Source organism: Oncorhynchus mykiss, chromosome 1, assembly GCF_013265735.2.
Source record: "Oncorhynchus mykiss isolate Arlee chromosome 1, USDA_OmykA_1.1, whole genome shotgun sequence".
Taxonomy (NCBI): Eukaryota; Metazoa; Chordata; class Actinopteri; order Salmoniformes; family Salmonidae; genus Oncorhynchus; species Oncorhynchus mykiss.
Genome location: NC_048565.1, coordinates 61,733,611 through 61,757,141, shown reverse-complemented (window position 1 = coordinate 61,757,141; position 23,531 = coordinate 61,733,611). Strand labels below are relative to the sequence as shown.

General features: G+C 42.6%; 2 protein-coding genes across 5 annotated transcripts; one reads left to right on the top strand and one right to left on the bottom strand.

Moving 5' to 3' along the window:
• Positions 1-1,686: 1,686 nt before the first annotated feature.
• csgalnact2 (chondroitin sulfate N-acetylgalactosaminyltransferase 2) lies at positions 1,687-10,339 on the top strand. Of its 3 annotated transcripts, XR_005052459.1 has the most exons (9): positions 1,687-1,832; positions 3,852-4,846; positions 5,094-5,310; positions 5,402-5,503; positions 5,654-5,832; positions 7,965-8,059; positions 9,259-9,340; positions 9,455-10,098; positions 10,163-10,333. XR_005052459.1 is itself a non-coding variant. In XM_021607241.2 (8 exons), the coding sequence occupies exons 2-8, from the start codon at positions 4,195-4,197 to the stop codon at positions 9,745-9,747; spliced, it is 1,620 nt and encodes a 539-aa protein (XP_021462916.1). In that variant the 5' UTR covers positions 1,687-1,832; positions 3,852-4,194; the 3' UTR covers positions 9,748-10,339. The 3 variants fall into 3 exon arrangements, 1 of the variants encoding a protein (XP_021462916.1); XR_002473934.2 differs by lacking the exons at positions 9,455-10,098; positions 10,163-10,333 and adding an exon at positions 6,081-6,228 and having other exon boundaries at positions 9,259-9,289; XM_021607241.2 differs by having other exon boundaries at positions 9,455-10,339.
• Positions 10,340-11,984: 1,645 nt separating this feature from the next.
• On the bottom strand, positions 11,985-23,514 carry sec23ip (SEC23 interacting protein). Of its 2 annotated transcripts, none has more exons than XM_021607213.2 (17): positions 23,147-23,514; positions 22,252-22,766; positions 21,461-21,671; positions 20,812-21,005; positions 20,439-20,528; positions 20,004-20,214; positions 19,602-19,743; positions 18,528-18,736; positions 18,203-18,303; positions 17,954-18,112; positions 16,047-16,142; positions 15,623-15,802; positions 14,613-14,768; positions 14,210-14,312; positions 13,259-13,453; positions 12,979-13,147; positions 11,985-12,577 (listed from the first exon to the last, which is right to left on the bottom strand). In XM_021607213.2, exons 1-17 carry the CDS (start codon positions 23,277-23,279, stop codon positions 12,496-12,498), a joined length of 2,946 nt encoding a protein of 981 aa, XP_021462888.1. In that variant the 5' UTR covers positions 23,280-23,514; the 3' UTR covers positions 11,985-12,495. The 2 variants fall into 2 exon arrangements, with proteins under 2 accessions (XP_021462888.1, XP_021462881.1); XM_021607206.2 differs by having other exon boundaries at positions 17,954-18,115; positions 23,147-23,513.
• Between the last annotated feature and the right edge of the window lie 17 nt (positions 23,515-23,531).

The window sequence follows — 23,531 nt, the reverse complement described above, 5'->3', positions numbered from 1 at the left end:
ATTCAGGTTCTCTGTAGAGAAAACTCAGACAGAGTTCTCTACCAGGAGGAAGGTGGGAGATGAGGTATGCTTGAGGTTATATGGGAGAAACTTGGAGATGGTGGGGTCCTTCAGGTTCCTTGGGGTATATTTTGACACTTGACTGACCTGGGCAGAACACATTGAGAGAGTGGTGGGAAAGTGTAAGAAGGTGCTAAATGTGATGCGCTGTCTGACAGGGAAGGAGTGGGTGGCTGGGCGTTCCTCATTGAGGACCATGTATGTTGCATTGATCCGATCTGTAATAGACTATGGCAGTAAAGCGTATGGTTCGGCAGCCCGAACGTCATTGGAAAGGCTAGATGTCATACAAGGGCTCAGAATATGTAGTGGGGCGTTTCGGACCTCTCCAGCGGCTGCTCTACAATTGGAGATGCTGGTATATGCCATTGCAGATTAGGAGAGAGCAGCTGGCAATTAATTATTGGGTCAACCTACAGGGATATGGGGTGTCTCATCTTACGAAAGGGATTTTAGAGGCATGCTGTGAACATGAGCAAAGACAGAACACAAGCTTTGGGTGGGTAATGCCCAGGCAAAGGAGATGGGACTGTATGGAGTTTAGTCCAACGGTAGCTATTCCTGTAAATACACCATGGCTCCTCCCACCTCCAGTAGTTGATCTAGAAGTGTTGTAGAGACTACAGAAAGATAGGGAGGGTGTTGATCCATCTGATTTGTTTAAGAGAAGTCTGGATACTGTGTATCAGGATTTTGTGGACATTTACACAGATGGATCAAACGATCCAAGGACAGGACGTACTGGGTCAGCATTTGTAATGCAGGATTGTGGAGTGGAAGTCCAGATCATCTGGCTGTATATATGGCGGAGCTGATGGCCATACTGTTGGCCTTGCAGTGGGTGGAGGAAGTCAAGCCAGACAGAAGTAGTTATTTGCTCTGATTCATGTGCAGTGTTGATGAGTCTCCAGTCCTTTAGGTCACGTAGCAGACAAGACCTGCTTTATGAGGTGCTACAAACCCATGGCAGGATTAGACAGATGGGTATACAGATAAGATTTATTTGGGTCCCAGCCCTTGTGTTGGTGGAGGGGAACGAGGCAGTTGATGTACTGGCTAAACAAGCACTTGGTAGTGGGGATGTTGATGTTGTAGTTTCAATGAGCAAGGCAGAGGCAAAAAGCCTGTTATGGACAGTGATGGTGCAGAGATGGCAGGAGCAGTGTAATAGAGAGACTAAGAGCAGGCATTTACTTCATGTTCAGAGGAAAGTTGTGGAGGGGAGGATGGCAGGAAGGGATAGAAGAGAGGAGGCTATTTTTGCAAGATTAAGGGTGGGACACAGCCAGTTGAATAAGTCAGTAAATGTGATAGGAAAGCATACAACAGGAAAGTGTGATTATTGCCAGGAAACAGAGACCGTGGAGCATGTATTGCTGCAGTGTGGGCAGTATCAGAGGAAAGAGAGAGGCTGAGATCTAGTATGAGGGAGAAGTGGATACAGGAATTTAGTTTAAAGAGTATATTGACTAGAACTTCATTAGATATAGTCTCAAATATTTTGTTATATTTTTTAAGAGCAACGGGGCTGGCAGGTACGATTTGATTTCTCCCTGTCTATGGCCCTCCAGTGCAGTAGGTGACGGTAATGCACCATAACGTTGGATGTCAACCGCCGATAAACCACACCAAAGAAGAAAGCTACAGAAACTATTTTGCGGAAGTACAGTTTTTTTTCCTCGATCAGTCCACTTTGCTCCGTGGCGTTGTTTAGAATAATTATTTTTGATGCTACTGCTTTTTAGCCCTTACACGGAGAGCTGAATATCTTGGTAAGTATTTGCAAAAATATAACGTTACTGTTCGAAGCAAATATTTCTCGATATACAGCTAGCTACACAATCGTTCCAACCGGCTCATAGCAAGCGGTTGTTTACACGAATCTAACGTTAGGTGTTAGCTAGTTTTCCAGCTAGCCAACTCTCAGGTCCCCTTTGTAGCTTGGTTGCTACAGTAGTTACCCAGCCACAAGCTCATTAGTTCGGATAATGTTGTTGTCGTTGTATAGCTTGTTGGCTAACGTTAGCTACCTTCCTAGATGTAATAGTTCCATAAGCAGACAGGCATTGCTGGACAGCCCTCAGATTGAGTCTTGAATAAAAAAACACATCGAGGGAAAGTGGTTCAGGTGAAAGTCTATTCTCATAGACGTACCCGTCAAAAGTTTGGACACCTACTCATTCCAGGGTTTTTCTTTATTTTTTAAAACGATTTTCTACATTGTAGAATAGTAGTGAAGACATCAAAACTATGAAATAACACTTGGAATCATGTAGTAACCAAAAAGTGTTAAAACAAATCAAAATATATTTTAGATTTCAAATTCTTCAAAGAAGCAACCTTTTGCATTGATGACAGCTTTGCACACTCCTGGCATTCTCTCAACCAGCTTCATGAGGTAGTCACATGGAATGCATTTCAATTAACAGGTGTGCCTTGTTAAAAGTTCATTTGGGGAATTTCGTTCCTCTTAATGCGTTTGAGCCAATCAGTTGTGTTGTGACAAGTTAGGGGTGGTATTCAGAAGATAGCCCTATTTGGTAAAAGACCAAGTCCATATTATAGAAAGAACAACTCAAATAAGCAAAGAGAAAAGACGGTCCATCGTTACTTTAAGACATGAAGGTCAGTCATTACCGAACATTTAAAAAACTTTGAACGTTTCTTCAAGTGCAGTAACAAAAAGCATCAAGCACTATGATGAAACTATCTCTCATGAGGACCGCAACAGGAAAGGAAGATGCAGTGTTACCTCTGCTGCAGAGGATAAGCTCATTAGAGTTACCAGCCTTGGATTGCAGCCCAAATAAATGCCTCACAGAGTTCAAGTAACAGACGCATCTCAACATCATCTGTTCAGAGGAGACTGTGTGAATCAGGCCTTCGTGGTCAAGTTGCTGCAAAGAAACCACTACTAAAGGACACCAATGAGAAGAAGAGACTTGCTTGGGTCAAGAAACACGAGCAATGGACATTAGCCCGGTGGAAATCTTCCCTTTGGTATGAGGAGATTTTTGGTTCCAACCGCTGTGTCTTTGTGAGATGCAGAGTAGGTGAATGATCTCCACATGTGGTTCCCACCGTGAAGCATGGAGGAGGTGTGAGGGTGCTTTGCTGGTGACACTGTCTGTGATTTATTTAGAATTCCTTATTATTTAGACTATGATTTGTTTTTCAACAGGACAATGACCCAAACCACACCTCGAGGGTGTGTAAGGACTATTTGATGAAGGAGAGTGATGGAGTGCTGCATCAGATGACCTGGCCTCCACAATCACCCGACCCAATTGAGATGGTTTGGGTTGAGTTGGACCTCAGAGTGAAGGAAAAACAGCCAACAAGTGCTCAGCATATGTGGGAACTCCTTCAAAACTGTTGGAAAAGCATTCCTCATGAAGCTTGAGAGAATGCCAAGAGTGTGCATAGCAGTCATCAAGGCAATGGTGGCTACTTTGAAGAACCTCAAATATAAAATAGATTTTGATTTGTTTAACACTCTTTTGGTTATTAGATGATTTCTTATGTGTTATTTCATTGTTTTGATGTCGTCACTATTTTTCTACAATGTAGAAAATAGTAAATACAAAGAAAAACCCTTGAATGAGTAGGTGTCCAAACTTTTGACTGGTACTATACGTAAAACATGAAATTCAAGTTCCTCTTTAAGGTATTGCTAGGTCAACAGTATGTTTATTGCACCAGCATTTCCTTTCTTGCATAATTTGTTGACACCATATGAATATGACATGAATGAACAATGATTGCTGAATGAATGTTTTTTCATCTAAAAGGTTCTAAATCATGTGTACACTGATGGACGAAATCCAAATGGATTCCACTCGCAATGTAACACCTGCAAGAGAACAGGCAGATTGTGATCATCAAACAAGATGCACCAGCGGTGTTCCTGACTTTATCTGAATAATGTGACATGAACGAACAAAGTAGCTTTTTTTTTATAGCAGCACTCAGAACAAACGTCCACCTTGTTGTTAATCTAACTTGCTCATTAGAGGGGACCTTTTTAACATTCCTAGAATATTGCATTGGACCTAATTCTGTCCAGCTTGAGGTAGATTTACCTGACGTGAAAGGGAATGCAGAGTCGTTACCCATAGACCGGATGCGAGCGTGATGCCCAGGCGAAGCTTTCCGCTGCAGGGACGGATGCGCTGGCTGTTCCTGGGGCTCGTCCTGCTGCTGGTCCTCTTCCTCTTTGCTTACTTGCTGGAGTGCACTCCCCCAGCTGACGTCAGCCTGGTCCTGCCTGGCTTGGGAGGGGAGTCCTATGGGAAGGAGTACTACCAGGCCCTGCTGCAAGAGCAGGAGGAGCACCACCTCAGCCGTGCCGCCAGCCTCAAGCGGCAGATCGCCCAGCTCAAGCAGGAGCTCCAGCAGATGAGTGAGAAGCTCAAGGACCTGCAGGACAGGAAGGAAGGCCTCAGGGTCCAGGGACTGGCTGAGACCAAGGACCAGGTGCCTGGGGATCTCCTCGAATTCCTCCACTCCCAGATCGACAAAGCCGAGGTGAACACGGGAGCACGGCTGCCCAGCGAGTACGCCCTGGTCCCCTTTGAGAGCTTCAACTCCGGTAAGGTGTATCAACTGGAGATGGGGTTGACCAGGCACCCAGAGGAAAAGCCTGTGCGGAAGGACCGCAGGGACGAGCTGGTGGAGGTCATTGAGGCGGCCCTGGACGTCATAAACAACCCAGACGAGGAGGATGGCCAGGAGGATGATGTGCCCATGCAGAGGCAGGCGTACACTGAGAGCCACTTTACTGAGGGTAAGAGAGTTATTCTGAGGTAATGTAACAGTGGTTCTCAACCTGATCCTGATGAAAAGTTGACCGATTGCATGTGCTAGTGCTGCCAAATATCTGGAGGGGCTGAGGGCCAGAATGGGAACCCCTAATCCAGATCACTATCTGCTTGTTTCATGGATGCAAAAAATTGTCATCTTGCCTTTTAAAGTTGAACAATATTTGTTCCCTATGTTTGACAAAACTGTGATGTTTACCCTTATGTGGGCAGGGCTGTACAGAACAGAACGGGACAAAGGCACACTCTACGAGCTCTTCTTTGCAAAAGAGGACTCCGACAATTTCCGCCACGTTACTCTTTTCCGTCCATTCGGTCCTTTAATGAAAGTCAGGAGCACATCCGTAGAAACGTCCGGAGTCGTCATCAATATCATTGTACCATTGGCGGGCAGAACAGATGCATTCTCACAGTTCCTACACAACTTCAGGTCAGTGGTGGTGAGTCATGTGAAAATTGCAATTTGTAGCCTATACCTACTATTTGTAAAGATTGTGTCATTTTTGTTTTTGTGATTGCAGGGAAGTTTGCATAAAACATGATAGGGAAGTGCATCTTACGGTGGTCTACTTTGGACAAGAGGGCTTACGAGAGGTGAAGTCTTATTTGGAAAAAATGTCCAGGTTTGTTTTCTTTTAATATGAATGAAAGGATATATGATGTGCTTTTGATATGATTTTACTGCTGGACATCTGTCACTTGTCTATGTTTCTAGTCTAGACGTTTCGTGCTCAAAACCACAGACAACTGAAATTACATTGTTGGTTTTGTAGGGAGGAGACTTTTTCCAACTACACCCTCATCCCAGTGGACGAGGAGTTTTCCAGGGGCAGGGGTCTGGACATCGGAGCCCGCGCCTGGAAGAAGGGTGACGTGTTGATGTTCTTCTGTGATGTGGATATCTACTTCACACGGGACTATCTCAACACCTGCCTCCTTCACACCGCTCCAAGTAGGTGCCTTCTATCAAAACATTGTAGCCTACACATTCCTGTTTCCTAGGGATATAACGATTCACATCGATCCCCGATTCAAATGTTTGGGATATGACTGCATCGGCCGCGGACCCGAAACCGATCCAAATTTTGCAACCGTCGGTCAGAAAATCGATTTGAAACCGTACGAATCGTTGTTTTTTTTTTGTTTGTTGTTGCTCGTATTACTTTCTACCTTCTGAAAATGCCTCATGTTTTGTGACAGCTGCTGCGCCCTCTCCTTCAGTGTCGAACTAAGCATGCGATTGTGTTGACAGTCAAGTCATTTTGCATGCCGAACCACCTCAGGGGAATATCCAGTAGCCTAGTCAAACTGCGCACTGTGCCCAGCTTTGTGTGCTGGCCAGCGTGAGGTAGGTGGCCTGTTCCTGATCTGTATGGCACCTTCAGTGTTCAAATGCTAAAATGACTTGCGCAACATTAGGCTGTCACGCAACTAATAAACCCTATGTCATTTGCTAGGTTATTGTTATCTATACATTGTTGAAAATGTGTTTTACCGGAATAAAAGTAAACTACTGGAGATGCAACTCTCATCTGGCTATAGGCTACCTGTTGAACGGCCTTAACAATATATTGTATTTAGATTGTTCAGGTTCACCATCAGTGTGTGTGTGTGTGGTCATTTTTAGATATATAGGGTAAAGTTGATCATTTCATAACGAGCACAGCAATCACTTTGCGAGGTGCACTGCATGGCCAAATTGGGAAGAGAAAAGAAGCTCACTAAACTTCCAAACGGTCAAAACCATTCAATTTTGAGATGGGAGATGCTTAGTCTCCCTTATGGCTCAGGTCTGGTGCCTACATAGTACATACACCATAGACATATATAATTTACACACACACGCACACAGACACACAGAAGTCAGCTCAGACAGATCCAGCTCAGAGGCCCAGGTCATGATCTCCGTCGGCAGCCTATTTTAACTTAGAATGGAAAATGAATGTGTTTATGCAACAAATGGTAGTGCGTGGAATCGTATCGAACCAATTAGTTTCTTTCTCGAATCGAAACACACTGAGTCGTTTTAAACTAAAACGTATTGTTCCTGTATCGGAGCCCACGTATCTACGGTGCATTCAAAGTATTCAGACCCCTTGACTTTCTCCACATTTTGTTAAGTTACAGCCTTATTCTAAAATGGATTAAATTGTTGTTTTCCTCATCAATCTACACACAATACCCTATAATGATAAAGCAAAAAATAGTTTAGACATTTTTGCAAATGTATTCAATAAAGTATTCAGACCCTTTACTCCAGTACTTTGTTGAAGCACCTTTGAAAATGATGTGGATATATTGAAGCAACATCTCAAGGCATCAGTCAGGAAGTTAAAGCTTGGTCGCAAATGGGTCTTCCAAATGGACAGTGACCCCAAACATACTTCCAAAGTTGTGGCAAAATGGCTTAAGGACAACAAAGTCAAGGTATTGGAGTGGCCATCACAAAGGCCTGACCTCAATCCTATAGAATATTTGTGGGCAGAACTGAAAAAGCGTGTGCGAGCAAGGAGGCCTACAAACCTGACTCAGTTGCACCAGCTCTGTCAGGAGGAATGGGCCAAAATTCACCCAACTTATTGTGGGAAGTTTGTGCAAGGCTACGCAGAACTTTTGAACCAAGTTAAGCGATTTAAAGGCAATGCTATAAAATACTTATTGAATGTATGTAAACTTCTGACCCACTGGAAATGTGATGAAAGAAATGAAAGCTGAAATAAGTCATTCTCTCTACTATTATTCTGACATTTCACATTCTTAAAATAAAGTGGTGATATTAACTGACCTAAGACATGGAATTTTTACTAGGATTAAATGTCAAGAATTGTGAAAAACTGAGTTTAAATGTACTTGGCTAAGGTGTATGTAAACTTCCGACTTCAACTGTACGTATCGAATCGTTTTGAAAGAGAACGATGCACATCCCTACTGTTTCCAATATTCAAATTCTTTGGGGTTTTTCCATGAGTACTTAATGCGGGCAGTGTGTGACTTGTCATTTTTCTAAATGTGTACTATTGGCATTTTGCATGTAATTTGTACCAAAATATATTTCAACCCCTCCATCTTGTTTTCTTCTTGTAGACAAGAGAGTATTTTATCCAGTGGTTTTCAGTTTGTATAATCCTGCCATAGTCTATGGAAATCTGGAGCTGGCTCCCCCCATTGAAAGTCAACTTGTAAGTACCTGTAAAAATGGATGACCAAAACAATATATACACTACATGACCAAAAAGTATGTTGACACCTGCTCATTGAACATCTCATTCCAAAATCATGGGAATTCATATGGAGTTAGTCTCACCCTTTGTTGCTATAACAGCCTCCTCTATTCTGGGAAGGCTTTCCACATTGCTGCAGGGACTTGCTTTCATTCAACCATGAGCTAAGTGAGGTCGGGCACTGTGTTGGGCAATTAGGCCTGGCTCACAGTTGGTGTTCCAATTCATCCCAAAGGTGTTTGATGGGGTTGAGGCCAGGGCTCTGTGCAGGCCAGTCAACTTCTTCCACACTGATCGACAAACCATTTTTGTGTGGACCTCACTTTGTGCACGGTGGCATTGTCATGCTGAAACAGTCAAGGGCCTTCCCAAACTGTTACCATGTCATTGTCAAGATTTCCCTTCACTGGAACTAAGGGGCCTAACCCGAACCATGAAAAACAGCCCCAGACCATTATTCCTCCTCCACCAAAGTTTACACTTGACACTATGCATTCGGGCAGGTAACGTTCTCCTGGCATCCACCAAACCCAGATTTATCTGTCAGAGAACGTGTTTCCACTACTCGAGTCCAATGGCGGTGAGCTTTACTCCACTCCAGCCAACACTTTGCAATGCGCATGGTGATCGTAGGCTTGTGTGTGGCTGCTGAGCCATAGAAAAAGCTCCCGACGAACAGTTTCTTGTGCTGACGTTGCTTCCAGAGACCGTTTGGAACTTGGTAGTGAGTGTTGTAACTGAGGACGGACAATTTTTACGTGCTTCAGCACTTGGAGGTCCCGTTCCCGTGTGGCCTACCACTTCGCAGCTGAGCCGTTGTTGCTCCTAGACGTTTACACTTACAGGTTGGGGGCAGCTCTAGCAGGGCAGAAATTTTATGAACTGACTTGTTGGAAAAGTGGCATCCTATGACGGTCCCACTTTGAAAGTCACTGAGCTCTTCAGTACAGGCCATTCTACTGCCAATATTTGTTTATGGAGATTGCATGTCTGTGTGCTTGATTTTATACACCTGTCAGCAACGGGTGTTGCAGAAATAGCCGAATCCACAAATTTGAATGGGGGTCCACATACTTTTGTGTATATGTAGTGTGTTTAATTGTAACTCAATGTTTGCATTAGTCAACTTGCCAATGTCAACTTTTCTTTTCGTATAGATTCACAAGAAAGATGCTGGATTCTGGAGAGATTTTGGCTTTGGAATGACATGTCAATATCGCTCAGACTTCCTTAATATCGGTAAGCCATGTTAACCGAGAAGTTTTGCTATGGTCTTGTGTGCTTTCTATGTATTTTTACTGTGACAATTCCATAAGCAAGATATCTTACTACCCCCTCAATTATATTTTCTAGGAGGTTTTGACCTGGACGTGAAAGGTTGGGGTGTGGAAGATGTCCACTTGTACAGGAAGTACCTGCGGAGCGACCTGATTGTGACGCGTACACCAGTATCTGGCCTCTTCCACCTGTGGCACGAGAAGCAGTGTGCAGACGAGCTGACTCCAGAACAGTATCGCATGTGCATCCAGTCCAAAGCCATGAATGAGGCGTCCCACTCCCACCTGGGCATGCTGGTGTTCCGCGAGGAGATCGAGAATCACCTCCGCAAGCAGGCCTATAAGACCCAGGGCAAAACTGAAGACTGAATTATGCCTTTTCGATAGGCGGCCATCTTAGGTACTCTGCATCAGAACTCCTTGCTTTTTAATTATTATTTTTTTACAAATACAAGAACTGAGTTGCACATGCTGTTACTAACATGACTAAAATGCACTATACAGAAGACATGTTTGCACAAAATCCTGTTACATTTCACAGATTAGCTAAAGACACGCTTGGGAATGTACAAAAATGTACGTTAGTAAACGTGAAGCGTCAACTTAAACAAGACTGAGAATGACACCACCTGCGTCAACACAAAAAGACTGATGGAACATATTTGAAGTTGGGGAAATTTGCATGACCTATCAAGTTACGGCAATGTTCTTGCCTGTGAGATCAAGCAATCAATGGGCAGTGTTCTTTTAAAAAATGTATCCCTACAATAACTCTGTCTGTGAGATAAAGCAATCAATGGACAGTGTTCTTTTTAAAAAATGTATCCCAATGATAACTATACTGCCATAGTTTTTAATGTCAAGATTGATTTAAAGTTGTACAGTGATTTAAAAAAAGGGACCTTTGTTTGAATAGGCTTTGTTGAAAGGGGAAATAAACACTGCCTCTGATTTATCAGCATCAAATTATTTATCCTATCGGTTTTAATTTGGTTTATTTGGGAAATGTACCAACATGTACAGATCTGACTGGATTGTGACTGAAGAATTATCACATTAATCTAGCCTTTCATTAAATTGAACCTTGTAGCCACTCAATGTGGTCAATCTTAAATGGAATGTATAAGTCATTGTTTTATTGGTTTTCAGCAACGGATTGTCACACTGTCTAAATAGAGAGGAGGATATTAAAGATATATCCCTCCTGAGGCCATTGACAGTTATGAGACTTGGGGCTCTTCAATCACTGAAGCGTTACAGATTGCGAGATAGGAAAGGTATTTGCCGTATGCAGGCTCCTCTAACACGGAAACATTGCCTTTTAAATTTCAATCGGGTTGTAACGCTGCACTTCCGCGATAAGATTTGAATAAAACCAAACTAATTGCGCGATAGAAATGTAAAGGTAATTTCCGATTTATGCAGTGTTTACCCTTAATGCAGTCTCCGCTAACAAGGGGGAAATTGCCTTAACATTTCAATCACGTGGTACTTCTATGATACAGACTTGGTTGAATATAAAGGTTTAAACGTAATAATTCCTTGCAGAAGCGTTCCAAAATAAATGTACCGGAGCAAAAATCGCCATCAAAGTGGACAATAAACACAAACGTAGCGAATTTCAGATAACTACCCAGCAAACACAGTTTAACTGTTTTAATTTCATTCTATACATTTAAATGTTTTCAGATCTACAGCCATTATTACTTGATGTCACATTTTCAATGCTAATCCTGAAGAATCAGCAACCGTGCTGGGCCTATGAATGTGTTTATTTTCTAACTGCCACATGGAATTATTACATTGTCTTAATGTATTTTTTTCGACCTAGGGTACGGATTGAATAGAGCCCTGAATCAAATCAAATGTATATAGCCCTTCGTAAATCAGCTGATATCTCAAAGTGCTGTACAGAAACGCAGCCTAAAACCCCAAACGGCAAGCAATGCAGGTGTAGAAGCACGGTGGCTAGGAAAAATTCCCTAGAAAGCCCAAAACCTAGGAAGAAACCTAGAGAGGAACCAGGCACCATTTAAAAAAAAAAAAATCATCTTTATTGATAAAACATTACTTGGAACTAACCACTGAAGTGTAAACAATGTGATGGTAATTTAGATTTACATAAAGTCCAAAGGAGCAAGCAAAACATGTTGGCAATTAAGTAACAGGGTTGTATTCAGTATGACAGAACAGTGTGCAATGTTGAATTCAACGAAAACGGTATTGTATTGAATGACCAGTTGGAAAAACTATGATCAAGGTGGCCCACCTTTTTGTATCAAACATGAGTCATGACTGCCTTCGAGTTTCTTTTTGTTAAATGCTTATTTTCTCATTAAACATTGCTCTCCTCCCTCTATACAATAGGTTTCCAGTCTTTGTTCTTGAATGCCTCAGAGCTCAATCTTTTCCTGAACTGAAAAACAAGTATTGGTCGTCTTCTCTATTTAAGCAAACCAAAACACACAAAAAAATCGTAAAGCAGAAAGTAAATGCTGTCTTTTTCTACCCAGACTTAAGAGGATATGTGGCAGTCTTACCTGTGCAGCAAATCAACAAAAATTCAACATAAAAAGCACCGAAGACTGAAAATAAGAGTCAAGTAATGTGAAAGTAAATGGTTTATTTTACGGCTATTGTTAAACATAAAATACATTTGAGGTAAATACTTAAATTAGCAGTTTCTTTGATTTCTCTTGTAAATGTTTAATTTCATATAGTTCAGCAAACCTCACCATTTCTATAATTTAGGTTATAAAATGTTTTTCAAACAAGTGGTATTGGATTCCACTAATTTGATCTATTTTCTTAATTTAAGAGAAAGGGCATATTACAAGCATATTCATCCTCATACAATAGACTATGAGAATAGAAAATCAATGAAAATTAATACTAAACAAAGAACCACATACAATATCAAATCAAAAAGCATTGACATGGACAAACCTGATGGGGAGTATGAGGGTTTCAGAAAGGTTTATTTTTCACTCCAACCAATCCACTAACCCCGGTGGAACCGGGCCTGATCACTGCATTCACCATTCTATTTCACTTACGTGCAGTGAAACGGAATGAACGCAGCGATCAGTGGTCCCACCAGGTTACCAATCCATTGCATTAATGTAAAATCTGTTCTGGGTTTATCCCCATGGTCTTGTAGATCTCTTTCAGGAGTAGTAGGGCTGTGTCTTCAGACTCCCTGGGGAAAAGAAAGGAACAAATAAATCAATGTCTGCAGACGGAATTATTTTTCAAACCAGAATACCTCAACTCAAAATAGATCAGCTGTGGAGAGAAGACAAAACGTAATCCAAGCCTTGTAGCAGGTCTTAAGTCTCCGGTTCAAAACTTAATCAAGCAGTAGGTACAAAATCAGAGGTAAAGCTGTTGAGAATAATATGACAACGTTTTCATCAAATGATATGGCTAAACAGCAGCTATAAACAACCACATACAAGTATGACCTCATATGGAGTACCCAAGGGGCAGAAGGAGATGATCCAGCCATGAAATGTATTCAACAGTGCGCATTGATCAACATTTCGGTTTCCACCTTAACATAAAAAGGGCCAAAGTAAGCAGCAGAGCTGATTTTCATACCAGTAGCACAGGTGACTCTGCAGGGCGAAGAGGTACTCGTTGAAGCTCTCGATGGGCTTCTCCTGTAGGACGTAGTCGATGCGGTTCCCGCCGTTCAGCATGCCTATTTTCACCTGGGGCTCTTCTTCTCTCAGCAGCTCAGGACTCTCCACTATCCTGTGTTCTGCGACTAGCCAACGTTTTGACGTTTAAATAAAGTTGTTTTTTAAAGCAAAGCCCTATCCAAATAAACCGAAAGAGCAATATTTAATGAGTTATTTAAAATCACTCTTATACTCACCATCACTGTGTGCATGCTTCTCCTTCTCCTCCTCCTCCTTGATCTGATTGGCCACCATAGCGAGCTCGGCTGCCAGCTGGGCATTAGAGGTGTGAGCACGAGCAAAGTCGTTGAGGGTCTGCCAGGCACTCTTCAGGGAGCTGATGAAGCCGTGCTTCAGGTCTGAACCCATGCGGGAGAGACTCTCCTTCAGCTCTGCCACACACAAAACAATCCACAATTGTAAAACTCACTGACAAATTAAACATACTACACTTTGGAATCCTGGTCTTCCAGGACTGCTCTTTGTGTTCTGTTGGTGAGGTTTCACTCTGCCAAGATCTGAGTCATTGTATTTGATTTACTTCTTGTAATTAACCAGTGTTTCCACTAGGATTTTTTTCCCCAGCAGTGGTGGCAGTATGGTAGTAGGTGCCAGGTGCACCGGTTTGTGTCAAGAACTGCAACGCTGCTGGGTGTTCCTAGCTCAACAGTATCCTATGTGTATCTAGAATGGTCCACCACCCTAAGGACATCCAGCCAAGTTGACACAACTGTGGGACACAGAGTCAACATGGGCCAGCATCCCTGTGGAAAGTTTGACATCTTTTAGAGTCCATTCCCCAATAAATTGAGGCTGTTCTGGAGGGCAAACTGGGGGGGGGGGGGGGGGGGGGGGGAGTTGCAACCCAATATTAGGAAATGGTTCTTAATGTTTTGTACACTCAGTGATATATATATATATATATATATATCATTTAAAAAATATATTTTTTTTTTGCAAAGGTGGCTACCGCTGCTAAATAAATATAGGGGAAACACTGTTCACTTCCTCAGAGACCAGGGTCTGATTAGTCATTTTCAAAATGGGAAGAGACAGTGATGACAATAGTAGGGTTCACCTGGCGATGGTAATAAATAGAATACAAATCTGAAGATAAAATAGCCGGTGGTGAATCTATAGTTCCTTACCGAGATGCAGCCTCTTCCTCCCTTTGTGATGTGGAATCAGAACCGGTTTCAAGTCCAGGTCTGGCAGGATCATGGGCTCAATCCTGTAAGCAACTGGGTCCAGCTAAAACAAACAGTTCAAACAAACAGTTCGAGCAAACAGATATTTTAACATTTTGAAAAATAAATGTATTACACCCTTCCATTTCAATTCATGTATTTGCTACCCTGATCTACTTTAATTTAACACATTGAACTATGACATGGTTAATAACAATCAAATGTATTTATAAAGTCCTTTTTACATAAACAGTTGTCGCAATGTGCTTTATAGCTGACAGATGCAAATCCTGTCACATACGGTATGTCATCTGTATGCACACCCATACTCCGCTCAGAACACTTGTGAGAAGGATTGGCTAACCGGATGGTAGATGTTGAAGAATCCCTTGCAGGTGGGTAGCTGGTAGTTCTCCTCGATCTTCTCCAGGCCTCGCACTGTGAGGAACATCCCTATGGGAGATCCCAGGGCAAAGAAATTCACTGGCTCAAAGTCCAGAGTGTGATACACCACCGACACCTATGGGGCAGAACACCAACACCAGACAGTGCTTTTACATGAGCCCTGATGAAAATGTATGCTTATGCATGACATTCCAGAAAGGCTGTAGACTAACGTCGTTACTCCACACTGACATCATGGTGTAGGGTCAGGATTCAATCAGATCAGCAGAAACCCGCGCTAGCTGACAAATGTATAGCTTTTTATTACTTTTGTTTAGGCGTGTCGGATGTGTAACTTGATCGGCACTAATAAAAAGCATCTAAACATTATCTCACATTACTTTTAGAGTGACATTTAGTTTTCAACAGCGGATATTTGTATCCATTTGCTGTCGGTCTCTCCTACATTTGCTTTGATCTCCAGCTGTCCCATAGTAATGAACGTGTCATGAGGAGACAAGAGGGGCAGGCAGCGTTTCTCAGCCAGTCGAATCATGAATCAGCTGGCATCATTTTTATGGATATATACAAAGATGTCAATTGAAAAATTGTGAAAGTTTGCAGTCTTTCCAGCTTCCGTTTGAAGTGATTGTGTTAGCGGTGCTGTTGGCTAGCTCCTCTGAACAACAGTGTCCTGACGAGTGAGCACATTTTCTGTGCCAGGTGAAATCGTGCCTCATTAGCTCATTGTTATGGATGTATCCAAATTAATGTCACTAGAAAACAACATTCCAGTATTCAAACAGCCGTAACACGGCTGCGACTCCGTGCATCCAACTGCAATGTCTGCGATCGGTAACACCAGGAGCCGCTTGAGGATTTGACAGCTCTAACGCAGTTACACCTTCGACACCGCCTAAACAAAAGCAACAAAAGAGTTAGGCGGGTTTGCGCTGATCTGATTGAATCCTGGCAGAGGTTTAGGCTTACCTGTCCAGTGCCAACTTTGAAGTAGTTGTAATCCACATGGACGGACGAGTAAGTCCCCCCAACAGGAAGCTTCGAGGTGCCGGGCCCTGGGAGAGACTCACTTAATTGGGCGGGGACGACCTCTTGACTGGTCACCTTCACTTCTGCTGCCTTCTTATCTTGTGCTGCCTGACTTGTTGCCTGACGAAAGGAGTCCCGAAGATGGAAGGCACACGAACACAGAAAATTATGTTCAGTTGACAAAGTTTTAGCCATCACTGGGTTGTGTTCAGTACGGCACACTGTAGTGAAACATTTTGGAATAGATCAAATGTTCTATTCTAATTGTATTCTAAGTTCAGGTAGTAGCGGCCCATTTCAAAACTTTTTCTTCCTGTTGAACACAACACTGGTGTCTGAGAGACAAAGACGATTAAATGCTCACCTGCTTAATTGCTCTTTCTTTGACAAATTTAGCCATTTTCTTCCTTGGCCCCAATGGAATGCCCATCTCTTTCAGGTCCTCAACTGTGCACATAAGCTAACAAAATATAGAAAAGAGGAAATTAATCAATCAGATGTAATTTCACAGTGGGATTTTGACCATAGATTGTAATCACCAATTCTAGGAAATGGCCTAGGGAAGCATTGTAATACAATTGAATCATTTACTTTCCGTTTCTGAGAAATTTCACTCAAAAGTCGGTTATTTTCAGGCCTCAAATGTGTTTTTTTTACCCAAGGACATTTGTTTTGTAGATCCATATAGCAAAATCCTTATAGACACAATCCAAAATAAATGTTAAAGTTGAGCACCGTAAAATTACATTTTACATTCAATTGAGATATGAATCATTTAGGCATTAAGCTGGATCTGCACAACCAATGCTGTGGCATGTGGACTCACCTCGATTTGAGGTCTTAAAACATCTGACAAATGATTATTTTGGAGTGTAATGTCTCTTTAAGTGTCATAAGCAATATGACATTTGCAATATTCCCATAAGCAAATTTCAGGCCTGCTGAGCGCAAACTTGAAAGTTGTGCAAATTCCAGGGTGCGTTTACTGTGAACACGGAGGCTGCACCCACTTTAAGTTAGTTTTAACAGTGGTCAAGTAGGCTACTGTGGCTACTTGATCATAATGTAGGCCTACCAGAGTGGCCTACCATAAACTATGGAGAAAATGCATTTCATAACATTTTAACATGGAAATAGCTGTTCTATCATTCAGCCTACAGTAGCAGCCAATGTGTGGTGTTCAATGTAGGCCTACATTCCATGAGACTTGAAAAAAACATGCAGGGCTTGACATTAACCTGTTTATCGACACTTTACAAAATAAAATGCATCATTACTCCCATACCACTATTACAGAGAATCAGACAAATTATGCTACCTTCTGCCTATTGGCTACTTAGCTTATTCATGCCCGTCTCAAAATACAACACTGTCCGTTTAAGACAAAAAAAAAAGCTATTTTGTGCTCTTGTAGGAAGCAATCACTCCTCAATTGCTGACTACAAATGATCTATAACTGGGCTAATAACTCACTAACTAGGAAAGGATATAAACAAATGTGCACGTCGCTACACGTACCTCTCGCTTTGATCTAAAAACAAGTGCAACTAACTCACGACCGCTCGTGCTGTAAACACAGTCCAGTTCAAAGTGAATGGCACAGATCCATATGTGGCAATGGTCTATTTGAATATAGCCCTACTGCAGCTCTGATTGGTTATTGCGCACCGGTTTGTGTAGAGTATGGGCCTGAGTTGTGCCTGTCAATGTAATATAATCCTACTCCGATGCGTTCTGCCTACAATCTCTTGCATAGTTAGTTTTGCATACTAAGTCTAGCATTGTTTGTTTTGTTTCGGTATGTTGCATTGAAAGTGGCTAATATTGTGTTGATTCGATCACAATTCTCACAGTAAAGGGAAACGTTGATAGTGTCAACTAACGGGGAAAATCTAGAAAGTTGGGTAGGGGCGGCAGGTAGCCTAGTGGTTAGAGCGTTGGGCCAGTAACCGAAAGGTTGCTGGATTGAATCCCCGAGCTGACAAGGTAAAAATCTGTCGTTCTGCCCCTGAGCAAGGCGCCGAAGACGTTGATGTCGATTTAAGGCAGCCCCCTGCACCTCTCTGATTCAGAGGAGTTGGATTAAATGAGGAATGCATTCAGTTGTACAACTCCCCCTTTCTTTTCCCCTGAAGTTCAATCTTGTGCTTCTCTGTGCTCGCTGATATTTATTCTGTGAAGCAGCTTAATGGGAACATAGGTCATTAGAATTGAAAGTAAATATCAATAACTACAGTATATGAGTTCATGACAAGCAGGGAGGGTTCTTACAAAAGATTCAAGGTCAATCTTCTCCTGTTCTAAAGTGCTCTGGTACTCAGAAAGGCCAAGATGTTCCAGCGATGCAGAAAGATCGGCAAACTCCTCCCCTTCCTCCTTAGGCTCCTCCCCTACAGCAGCAGGTGAGGTAGCAGCAGCAGGGGGAGCCACCTGCTTTAAGGAGAAGAGGGATTGTTACACTCTCAGGTGTCACAGAAATAATGAAATAAACAAATGTTTGGATAGCTATGGACCTATTACCTGTTTGTTCCCTGCAGGGTGGCCCCCATTTGCAGTTGACATGGTTTGCAAAGGTGAGACATTCTTCTGGTTTGACAGCAAGTCGAAAAGTATGAGGGAACCTGCAAACACACAGAGAGACAGGTTTGTCCAAATTTTTCTCACATGACTTAGCTAAAAGTATGAACACTTGGGGCTGGTGTCCTGGACCCAGATTAAGTCTAGTCCTGGACTAAAAAGCACTTTCAATAGAGATTCTCAATTGAACAAAGTTTTTTTTTTAAAGCCAGCACTAAGATTTCATCTAGGTCTAGAAAAGTGGCCCTTGGTGTCTGGCTGTTTGTACCTAAACTGTGTCCGGATACTGAGACGCCTCCGGTGAAGTCTGGATTCCGCTGCATGAACAGGGCATAGATCCTGTTAATCTCCAGGGCAACTGTGTCCATGATGGTCTGGCAGTAGGTGGGACTGTTGTAGAACAGCACGTCTAAGAGGGTCTCGTTAGTGAAGTGACGCAGACGACCTGTGCTGGGCAGGGTGATCTTCTTTATCCTCCTAAAACAACAGTAGGAAATGGATTGAGTCAGAGTGGGAGAAATCGGCTGTGTCTGATTTACAAGCGCTCAAATCCTTGCTTCCTCCACCCTTGTTTCCTCAATTCCTCTCGAAGCGTATTGGAGGACAGGATCTGAGGTCCCTCCCACAGGCGGAAGCATTAGCAAGGATTTGACAGCTAGTAATGTTCTCAGACACAGCCATTGTGTGGTTTCATTTGTAAAAGCTTGCTGCTCACGTCAGCACAGATTTTTCGTGTTACAATATAATTTCCCTATCCCACAAAGAACAGGACGTATTCCCACGTGTATGAACGTCCTTAAAATTCCATTATGGTTCACTTCCACCTGAGACTTACCCCACACCCGTTTGTTGCCAATGTTTACAGTACATTCGGAAAGATTTCAGACTCCTTCCCTTTTTCAATATTTTGTTACGTTACAGCCTTATTCTAAAACGGAATAAATATCCTCATAAATCCACACACACAATACCCCAAAATGACAAAGTGAACTATTTAATCAATTTTAGAATAAGGCTGTAAAGTAAAAACATGTATAACAAGGGATCTAAATAGTTTCCAAATGCACTGTATGTTAATATAAGCTCTAGTGTTACTTTTCAGGAATTGCTTTTCCATCAGGAGCTTGACACTGAAGACTTGGGGCGAGCAGAATGTGAGAAGGTGTTAAGCGTGGAAGTTGTTAACCCATGTTCACAGTTGGCCATTATGTTAACGCAAGCAGAAAAGTACCAGTGGCCTGGCCTTGGCTCCCAAGTCAGAGCAGATCCGCGGCCCAGTGAGACACCAGAGCCGGGCCATGGAAGTGGAAACAAAAGTCTGAGCCTTTTTTCGTCTCCTCACCTGTCCACCCCTGTGGCGTCCCCATGCAGGGCCGTGTGCCACTGAACAGGAAGGAACTCCACTCGACTGATGACACACTCGTCCTGCGCCTTCTTAAAATGACTCTGCAGCAGCTTCAGGGAAACACTCCGGAAGTCATCCACTGTGAACACAAGCAACACACATTTCTAATACTCCATCTGGGTCAGTATGGAGCAGTAAATGGATATTCTACACAGTTACATTCAATACACCTTAGGGGCATTTGCTGGGCATAGTAAGAAACACCATGACAGGCAGAACATACCACAACCTATACCATTCATGGCATAAACAAACATCCATAATATGATATGAATATAGAGCTGGGCAATAATAGAGACTTAATGAGCCATGTGCGATAGAGCGATAGATCACACATACCACACTCCACCATGCTCCTAAACCTCAGGTCACAGACTGGACCGATGCCATGCACCATGAACACCAGGTGATCCACCTGAGGGAGCTCCCCATCGGGAACTTCATCATGGTCATCATCAATGCCCCTCTTGACCACCCTGGGTCTGGTCTGTCCATCCTGGGTTGTACCCCACTCGTCTGGCATGGCGGATGGCTGGAATTGCACGATCACCTGTAGAAAGACAAAAATAACCTCCTCACAAACTAGAAATACAGTCGCGTCTGGGTCGGCAAAACAACAAAGTCCACTCAAAACCATGATATGGTGTTCACGATTGGAAACTACCTGGTGCTTGTTTTCATGAATTTCAAAAGAAACAAAGAAGTTATTACTATTTAATATTTTAGTAAACACCTGGTAATTATGCATTGTAAAATTAACTCATACAAACATACCTTTGGATTGTGCATGACAATGGTTTCCCCCGATGGGAACTCCAGTCGACGGTGCCATTGGTTGGTTGACACCGCTTTCTTATATTCTCCCTACATAGAGAAGACAGCCAACCAAGCAAGGCTCAGACAGAATATTAAACTCTCAGTCCACTTTCAGGGCTAAAACCCAACACACCCCATTGCTCAGCTGTATTCTAATCTGGGTAACAGTGAACCCTGGGTCTTGTTCATTCAGGGCACACTGTAGTAAAATATAGTAAAACATTTTGCAATGGAAATCGAACACAGGACATTTTCTTTCAATTGCGTGCCCTAATGAACACGACCCTGGTCCTGTTTTTTTTTTTGTTTTTTTTACATTGATGGGACCAACCTCTAGCTTCTCGCTGAACTCCTCTGAGTAGGGGATGAAACGGCTGTCTGTGTCTCCTTTGTAGAACCAGGTGCAGCGCCGCACCTCTGTAGGTTCCTCCTCCCAGAATACAGCTGTACGTATGCGGTCATAGAGCTGCACGTCATAGCGCCCTCCTTCTGTGCACACAATCACATTCTCAGGGTCTGGTTGCACTGGAGGAGAATGAAAAAATGTAATCATATTAGATTCGATATTGTTTGCTTCTCAGATATTTGCTTTACGTACAAGAAAATGCATTGCGATAGGAAAAGACTAACAAGAAAAAGATAGGCTAGACATAACATTAAACATACAAATGAATGAAAAACTAAACAGAAAATGACAACAGACTTTTGTGAGATGATTATGTATCTGTGAGTGTGCATAAATTACGGTAGAGTTTACTAGGGTGCGCAACAAATAATGTTTCAAAACATTTGTGCAACGTTTGGTGCCTAATGAACACGCCACATATTTCAAAATTGCTCTGTTTAAACAAACATGTTTTACAAATATCTAGGCCTATATAAACAAGAGAGCTATGCAAAGTCAACTTGGATACCTAGAATATAAAATGGCTCTGATGATTAAAAAAATTTAATAGTAGAAATCACATCATTCATCTCACCTGAATTGTAGATCTCCTCCAGTTGAATGGAGTCCAGGATACTAAAGGGAAGCCAGACGCTCTTGGACTCCACTTGTTTGCAGAAGAACCAGTGAGGCTGGACAGCCTCATACACGTTATATTGTATAATTTGATTGGCTGGAACCAGTGCTCCAGCAGTGGTGGAGTGATGGGTCATAGGGGGCGGCCCCTGAATCTGTGTGGGAGGGGGCTGAGGAGAGAGTTAAAGGGAAAGTTAGCCTTATTTATTTTTTACAACAAAATCTTTATTTTTGATGTAAATGGCATGTTATAGAAGAGTCCAGACATTTTCTTTGCAATTTCATTCGTTTTTGAGAAACTTACCCCAACCAGCAATTCACTTCGCAACAAAATGGAATATAACGTCACGCATCAAGTTCGGAATAAAACAATTTCACGTGCAGAACATCTAAAGACCTGCATCACTTTACTGAGAGCTTTTCATTTTCTAAAAGGACGTATTTGGGTGTTTTTGGAGCATTTGTTCATGTTTTTTCAGAGCCCCCGTACTGCACAACGAGGATGAGGAAGCAAATCGCTGGTTGGGGCAAGATTTCTCAAAAACAAGTCAAATCGCAAACAAAGTGTCTGGAGCCATCTACAACAATCCATACAAAAGGCTGATTTGGTTGTAAAAAAAGCTAAATTCTCCTATAAGACATTTAGAGACATTTATATTAGCCTGATTGCCAGTAGTTTAATTCATCTTAAAAATAAGAGGTTCACACCATTCACTACTAAGCAATAAACAGAGTGGAGTTGTTGTTTACCTTTGTGTATGTGGAGGGTGCCGATTGGAATGTTGGCGCTTGAGAGCCCATAGTGTAGGGATTTTGCTGCACCGGTGGGCTGGATAGTGACTGGACCTCTGGAGCTGGCATATAGGGTTTGGCTCTGCTGCTGAGGGGTGTGTGACGGTATGGATTATAACTCTGATCGGGGGCTTGTGGAGGGGGCGGGGTCACTGTGTTAGGGGGAGGAGTGTATCTTCCCATCGGGTTCTGGTAAACAACATTGCCAAATTGCTGTGGCACATTAGGGTTGGTTAGTGGGATAGGGGGTGTTGGGGCCATGCTGGCAACAATGGGGACAGAGGTTGGTCCAGATGTCACGGGGGCTACTGATAGTGATGCTGGGGGTGGACATGCTGGCTGATGTCCAATGGAGGCAAATGGGTCACTGCTGTTCACGGGACTGGAGAAGTAGCTGAATGTGGATGGTGCTGGGGCATTTCCAGAGGTCTGGCCAAGAAAGCTGTCTTCTTCTCCGACATCTGCAGAATCATCTAGGAAAAATAACAGAAATATTGAGCAACTGACTTACTGCAGTATATTTGAACTCGTCAACAGTCTAACTGTGAGCAATGTCAAGAATCCAATGTTAATCCACCCTTTTGAGAACCTCAACTCTGACTTTACTAACGACAAATCAGATGAAACAAGGGTTATGTTCATATGAGTTTTGTTGACCTGACACTGCTGTAGCAAATATTATTATTTTTATTTACTAAGATCCCACAGAAACATCTTGATATCTATTAAACTGCAGGGATTTACAATTATTCAAATGTATAATGGGCTTGTTGGCAGCGAAGTAGCTAGGTTAGCTGAGTTAGCTGTCATGTTTGTCATAAGTGCCCTGCTGTGGCCCTCGCCATTATCTTACCTCCTGATAACACCGCCGGACCACTGGCCTGACTGACAGGTATGAAAGGTAGGTTGAAATTGAACTCCGGTGCCGCAGAAAACAGTAAATTTGCGCTGGAATTTGGCACAGTATTGGTTTTCCTATCAGCCATTGCCACCCCAAATTACACGTAGCCAAGCTTATTTTACAGCCAGAGCAGCATAACTTCCCCAACCGGATCTCAGACGTGGTTCTCAGTGATGGCGTTTGGATAAATTCACTGATCTGTAATACAAGTCATAAGGTCAAGTATTCCTCGTTGAGTTGGTGCTGATTGTAATCAGCTCAATGAGTCCCCGCAAGTTCTTTGCGGTCATGATGGACCGGTAACGAAATTAAATATGAGTAAGATTCAGTGCTGCCA

Excerpts from the sequence above, each read along its gene's own strand:
- csgalnact2 (XM_021607241.2), top strand. The coding sequence starts at position 4,195 with ATGCCCAGGCGAAGCTTTCCGCTGCAGGGACGGATGCGCTGGCTGTTC. Across the intron at positions 5,311-5,401 it reads CAGTTCCTACACAACTTCAG|GGAAGTTTGCATAAAACATG; the intron begins GTCAGTGGTGGT and ends TTGTGATTGCAG. Across the intron at positions 9,341-9,454 it reads CTCAGACTTCCTTAATATCG|GAGGTTTTGACCTGGACGTG; the intron begins GTAAGCCATGTT and ends TATATTTTCTAG.
- sec23ip (XM_021607206.2), bottom strand. The coding sequence starts at position 23,279 with ATGGCTGATAGGAAAACCAATACTGTGCCAAATTCCAGCGCAAATTTA. Across the intron at positions 22,767-23,146 it reads TCCGGCGGTGTTATCAGGAG|ATGATTCTGCAGATGTCGGA; the intron begins GTAAGATAATGG and ends TATTTTTCCTAG. Across the intron at positions 21,006-21,460 it reads GGAGGAGATCTACAATTCAG|TGCAACCAGACCCTGAGAAT; the intron begins GTGAGATGAATG and ends ATTCTCCTCCAG.